The 6,329-nt window shown below is 34.6% G+C and overlaps 1 protein-coding gene across 1 annotated transcript; it reads left to right on the forward strand.

Annotated features, from left to right (window-relative positions):
- Positions 1–261: 261 nt before the first annotated feature.
- LOC149252288 (cytochrome P450 750A1-like) lies at positions 262–2,408 on the forward strand. The gene is made up of 2 exons (XM_089456641.1): positions 262–1,410; positions 1,523–2,408. The coding sequence occupies exons 1-2, from the start codon at positions 433–435 to the stop codon at positions 2,162–2,164; spliced, it is 1,620 nt and encodes a 539-aa protein (XP_089312767.1). The 5' UTR covers positions 262–432; the 3' UTR covers positions 2,165–2,408.
- The last annotated feature ends 3,921 nt before the right edge of the window (positions 2,409–6,329 follow it).

Raw genomic sequence — 6,329 nt, forward strand, 5'->3', positions numbered from 1 at the left:
CTTTAGTCAAGCCCAACCATAAGGACAAGCAGCTTGGTTGTTATAGATGCTATATAAAAATGATTAGCAGAGAAAAAGTCATACAAAATTTAAGAAGTTGAAATGGAAATCGAGTTATAAAATTCAAAATACCAAATATGTCTCTGACTGGAAATAACGTAATATTCTTCATATCTTCCCAACCCGATCGCGTGGGCCATTCCTTCACTACATGTTCAGTTTGAAGGGAAATATCCTAGGTCTAACTCGGCGCGCTTGCACCGATTTATTTGAGTGGTGGATTTCTGTATTTGTCAAAGTAGCGCGTTGTGTGCGTAAAGCATGAATTTCTAGGAAAAGTTTTGCAATCCGCGCTACACTTCGTCCCTGGTTTTCCATTTTATTGAGATCATCCTTGCTTTGAAGGAAGCTAATATTTCTTACACGAGTACGATGTCCAGTCGTTTGAACGTGTCGTTTAAGGACTTGGTTCAAACTCCGACTCTGTCTTCACTATTAACTGTAGCAGTAATAACTGGATTCGCAACTCTCGCATTTTTCTTCTGGATACTGCAGCAATGTATAAGAAGAAACAAGAGCAGATTGCCTCCAGGACCCTATCCTTGGCCAATAATAGGAAACCTTCATCAATTGAGTCTTCCTGCTTACCGAGCTCTCAAAAATCTTGCTGATAAATACGGGCCCATCATGTTTCTGCGCTTGGGCTCTGTCCCGACTGTGGTCCTTTCCTCTTCTGACATAGCTAAGCAATTTCTCAAAACACATGACATGGTCTTTGCCAGCCGGCCTTCGACAGCCACAGGAAAATACATATCCTACAATTTCAAGGGTGTGATATTGACTCCCTATGGAGATTATTGGAAACGCGTGAGGAAATTATGCGTGGCAGAATTGCTGAGTGCCAAAAGAATTGAGTCCTTCAAGCATGTGCGAGAGGAAGAGGTATCTGCCATGATCCGTTCCATTTGGGAGGAGAGTGAGAGCGGCACAATTGCTGTGAATCTCAGCAAGGCCTTTTTTACCCTCACCACAAATATAATTTGGCGAATAATGGCCGGCAAGAAACTTTCAAACGATGATTTTGGTGGCGATGGCAAAGGATTCAGTTATATGGTGTCACAAGTTGTAGCTGCAGCGGGAGCTTTTAGCATTGGAGATTTTATTCCTTATTTGGAGTGGCTTGATCTGCAGGGTATTCATCAACGGGCGAAGGAGGCCACCAAAATATTCGATTCATTCGTTGAGAAAGTGATAGACGATCATATAGAGAATCGCTTCGACTCGACCTCGCATGGCGAGGCGGAGGCAGAAGCAGAACATGATAAAGGTTTTGTTGATGTGCTGCTTCAGATCCAGAGTGAGCAGCAGGACGCCAAAATCGGAAGAGAAACCATCAAGGCAATTATCTTTGTAAGTCTCTCGGGCGTCATTCCTTCTTTCAGTTCTCTAATTCTTAAGACCCGATCGACCCACATATCTACCTTAACATGAGAAATAGCTTGAATTTGTATGAATTTGGCAGGACATGTTCCTCGCCGGAGTGGAAACGACGGCCAATACGATAGACTGGGCAATGAGTGAGCTGCTCAGACACCCCCCTAAAATGAAGAGATTGCAAGAAGAACTCGAATGTGTAGTTGGCAAATATCGCAAAGTGAACTATTCGGATGTGGCAAGCTTGCAATACCTTCACAGTGTGGTGAAAGAGACGCTACGATTATACCCAGGAGGGCCGCTAGCGGTTCCCCATGAATCTTCAGAGGCTGTAACAGTGAGAGGATATCATATACCGAAGAAAACAATGCTAATGGTGAATGTGTGGGCGATAGGAAGGGATCCTAATGTGTGGGGGAAAGATGCTTCAGAGTTCAAACCGGAAAGATTTATGGAGGAATTCGGCGGACCTGATAATTACACGGATTTATCAGGTACACAAGACTTCAAGATGCTTCCATTTGGAGCAGGAAGGAGAGGATGCCCAGGAGCCCCTATGGCTATTCCCACGATTTCGCTTGCGTTGGCTCAGTGGTTGCACAGCTTTAACTGGAGAGTTGAAGGTGATCCGTCTCAACTGGATATGAAGGAAGCGCATGCAGTATCTCTACCAAGAGAAATTTCTCTATTTGCATTTCCAAGCTTGAGGCTGCCACTGGGTTGTCTTTAGAATTCGGAAAAGTAAGCGCGGTGGCTGCGCTCTGCGCGTTCCTCCAACTTTAGCGTTGGCCTGTAGTTTCTCTCACGTATTGGCCTCAGTGGTGGTTGTGTGAGATGATATGGAGATGTAGTGTGCTGAGTGGTTCTTCTGGGAAGTTATTGCAATTAGGAGATTTGCATTATGTTTAAATAAATTGTGCAAATAACGTGGTCATTTTCCCATCTTTTCAACTCCACCACATTGTTAAGTCTTGAATTTATGTAGTTGCTAATATTACTTCTTCTCTTTTTTCCTTTTTTTTCTTTTATTATTATTATTAGTATTTGCACTAGATGTTGCAAAAGAAATACCCTAAGAAGTAAATTGAAGAATGCAAATAGAGCCAAAAAAAAATACTTTGATAAAGAATAAAAATATATTAATATCCTTTACTCTATATTAGGCTTCTTACATGTTGTACATTATTAAAAGCTTAACAAAAGAAAAGTACTAAATAAATTTGAAGGCTTATTGACAAGTTTCACAGCGTTGGAATTTTGTTAATTTACATAGGCATAATTCTTATCAATTGTAATGTAAAATTGATACGATTAAGTATATTTTTCGGTTGAATAATTTGAAAAATTGTTAAATTGAGATTGTGAATTTGTTTTAATTTTTAGATAATCACTAATTACTAATTGTTGAAAATCCAAATTGCTTTTTTAATTTATTTCATTTCATTTTTTCCATTTTCCTTTCCTAAATCTATTACTTAGGTTAGTAATATAAGTTTATTTAAAATTTAAGTTTGAAAATTGAATTTGAAAGTTATATATATCTACTTTCATTAAATTCATCTCAATTACAAATATATTATGAATTAAAAATATCCAATCAATTAAGAAATAAAGTTATATCCTTAAAAATAGAAACTTTTTTCATATGACACAAAGAAGAAAAAACATAATTTTTATTTGATGAATTATACCTTTTTTATACCAATATTTGATGAACATAAAACAACCGAAAATTTGAAAGCTTACTAAGTTATACTTTTTTATACTCTTAATATTTGATAAACTTAAAATGCAATTTCCCGACATTCTAGAACTTTGGAGGCTTCTCATATGCTCTACATTATTAGAATCTTAACAGAATAAAAGTACTAAAGAAATTTGAAAGCTTACTAAGTTATACTTTTTTATACTCTTAATATTTGATAAACTTAAAATGCAATTTCCCGGCATTCTAGAACTTTGGAGGCTTCTCATATGCTCTACATTATTAGAATCTTAACAGAATAAAAGTACTAAAGAAATTTGAAGGCTTATTGACATTCTCCATAAGCTTAGAAATTTGAAGGCTTATTGACATGCTCCACAACCTTGGAACCTTGTTAATTTACATATGATAGGGGTAATTTTTATTAATTGTAATGTAAAATTGATATTGACATGCTCCACAACCTTGGAACCTTGTTAATTTACATATGATAGGGGTAATTTTTATTAATTGTAATGTAAAATTGATATTGACATGTTCCACCACCTTGATTTTGAAAACATATAAATATATAAATATTGTAACATAACAATAAAATAAATTGAAATATTCATCATTATTTGAAATTTAAAATATATATAAATATATATATAAACATAATTATTAAATATTATTTTAAATTCAAAATAAAATAGTTATATATCTATAACAATAAAGAGTTATATTAATCTTAAAGATAAATTAACATAATTTCAACCATATTTAAGTTTAATTATTAAATATTATTTTAAATTTAAAATAAAATAATAAAATATATATTATATTAATTGACAGGTATATTCAATATAAAAATAAACTAACATAATTTTCATAATGATATTATCATTTTTAATTATAAAAAATATTTAAAAATTATAAAATTTAATTAAAAATATTGATCTAGAATGCCGGGAAATTGCATTTTAACTTCATCAAATATTAACACTCTTTCTTGCTTTATTCTCTTATTATGAAAGCACGACTGCTTAAACTTTGATTGATAGTTCATTTATTAGTTCCAATGATTCGCTTGCAACCGACTTTGCATTCTTGGTCCTTTATGATGGATGTCCTAACTTTTGCATACTTGGCTCTGTTTTTTTCTTCTTTTTTCCACCTAATATTAAATTTTATCTTTTTAAACATTTTAAATTTGCAAGTAGTTGCACTTTGTTAAGTTACTTAAATGACCCTATACAATTTACTATCTTGCAAAAAGGAAAGTTCCATTCTATTTTCAAGAAGGTTCTTTTATCATTATTAATGATCAGAATATTGGATGGAACAACTTGCACTTAAATTAATGGGAGCCAGACCCATTTGGTTTAAGGCAAGGTCTCCAAAAGTTGGAAAACTAACCGAGTTGATGAAATCTGGAGGCAAGGTCTCATTAACAATGGGTCCACTTAGGCTGAGTGGGCCTATAAAATTTAACACACTACCCCATACTCGCGTAAAAAGGAAGCATCATAATTATTCCCTTGCCTATATAATACCATTTTTCACAACGCTAAGCATCGTCTGTATTTTGGTCGAATTCTGTGTAATGGATAACTAGGGTTGGAGAACTCACGATCAATTATCCAATTCTCTAAAAAATTCACTTGTTAAATCACTGGAAAATATTGTTTCGTGACAAGATACCTATAAAGATTTCTTTTTTAAGTTTTAGATTTAGTATTTGCTAAAGTACTATTTTTGTATCGATCAATGGGTGTCTATAAAGGTTTTCTTTTAAGTGTTAGATTTAGTATTTTCTAAAGTACTATTTTGGTATCGATCAATGGGTGTGTTGAATTGATTTTTCGGGTATGCATTATTTTTATCTCATGTGAGAGGTTCCTCTTGATATTTTTCTCATGTGCATAATGGGTTTTCGAAACTAATGCTCTCTGTGAGATACCTGTTACGTCGTCGTCTCTCATGTGAGAGATACCTCTGGATATCTTGTTGGATATTTTGCTCATGGATAGTATGGGTGTTTGAAACTTTTTCTATATGTGTAATATCTGTCAAGTTTTGTTTCATGATCTCTTAATATAAAAATTATTAAATTTTAAAATCCATACAATTTAATTAAAAATATTAAAAATTATTTGCTTAGAAAATCACTTTTTAAACTAATATGATGGAGATATTGTAACATAATATAATATTTTTCAAAAAATTATATATATATATATATATATATATATATATATATATGATGTCTCCACATTATACGTTTTTTTACATAGCATAAAAAAAATTATTTTATAATGGCTTTCAGCAACATTAACGTTACATCGATGGGTCACAACATTAACTCTGGTTGCGCTATTTAACAATGCTTATAATTAAAAATTAGTCACATCATTAATTCAATTTGGTATGAAGTGTGGGTGTACATTAGGATTTGGGTTTGGGTGCCAGGGTTGTTTGTGCCAGCATTGAATCACAGAGACCTTGCATCTCCTCTCCATTTATTCTTGTTGTCTTTCACATTCTAACCAGTTCTGTTGACAAGTTACATTTGTAATTCCACTACTAAGCCAGAGATATTTGTTTGAACTTGGCATTGAATTCCCTACTCAATCCTAGTACATGGCACGGGCAGGTCATAACCATTGCAGCTACTACCCTTGGGCCTCCTGCATCATCAACGGTGGGATGATGGAGAAACTTATCCAATGGCTGATCTTGTTTTAGCATTTGACCACATTCTCTCGGTCGAAGCTGGGTTGTTCTGTTGTTTCATTTCTCTTCAGCGTCGTTCCGGTTTCCCTTCTTCCGTTGCTAATCTATCAACTAGATCTTGCAACCCGTAGCGTGTCCCAGAGGCAAGGTTAGGGTGTTGCTTCATGCCGGAGTTGCTCAGGTAAATTATCACCAGTAGGGTAGACAATTTCTCTTTTGCCACAAAGATCGTTGCAATATTATGATGCTTAGTTATTGGTTTTTGGTTTTCTTGACAAGAGCTCAGGCTATGGACTCAGGAATCATGGCAAAGTCTGAAGTGAGGCCGCTTTCTCAACCTCTGGGTTGCATCATTATTCCAGGTAAGGTTTACCACCGGATTACTGTGCTGCAGTTAAGGAATTACTCTTGGGATGCCTGGGGTCAAAGCTTTGGCTCTCTAAGGGTTCTGTTTTGTTATTTCCTCGCTGTAGAA

This window comes from Pinus tabuliformis, chromosome 7 (genome assembly GCF_031772625.1).
Source record: "Pinus tabuliformis cultivar Carrire ecotype Pingquan chromosome 7, CPIR1, whole genome shotgun sequence".
NCBI lineage: Eukaryota > Viridiplantae > Streptophyta > Pinopsida > Pinales > Pinaceae > Pinus > Pinus tabuliformis.

Bases quoted from the DNA above. Each gene is read 5' to 3' on its own strand.
- LOC149252288 (XM_089456641.1), top strand. From the start codon at position 433: ATGTCCAGTCGTTTGAACGTGTCGTTTAAGGACTTGGTTCAAACTCCG. The intron at 1,411-1,522 runs GTAAGTCTCTCG...TGAATTTGGCAG, and splicing joins CCATCAAGGCAATTATCTTT to GACATGTTCCTCGCCGGAGT.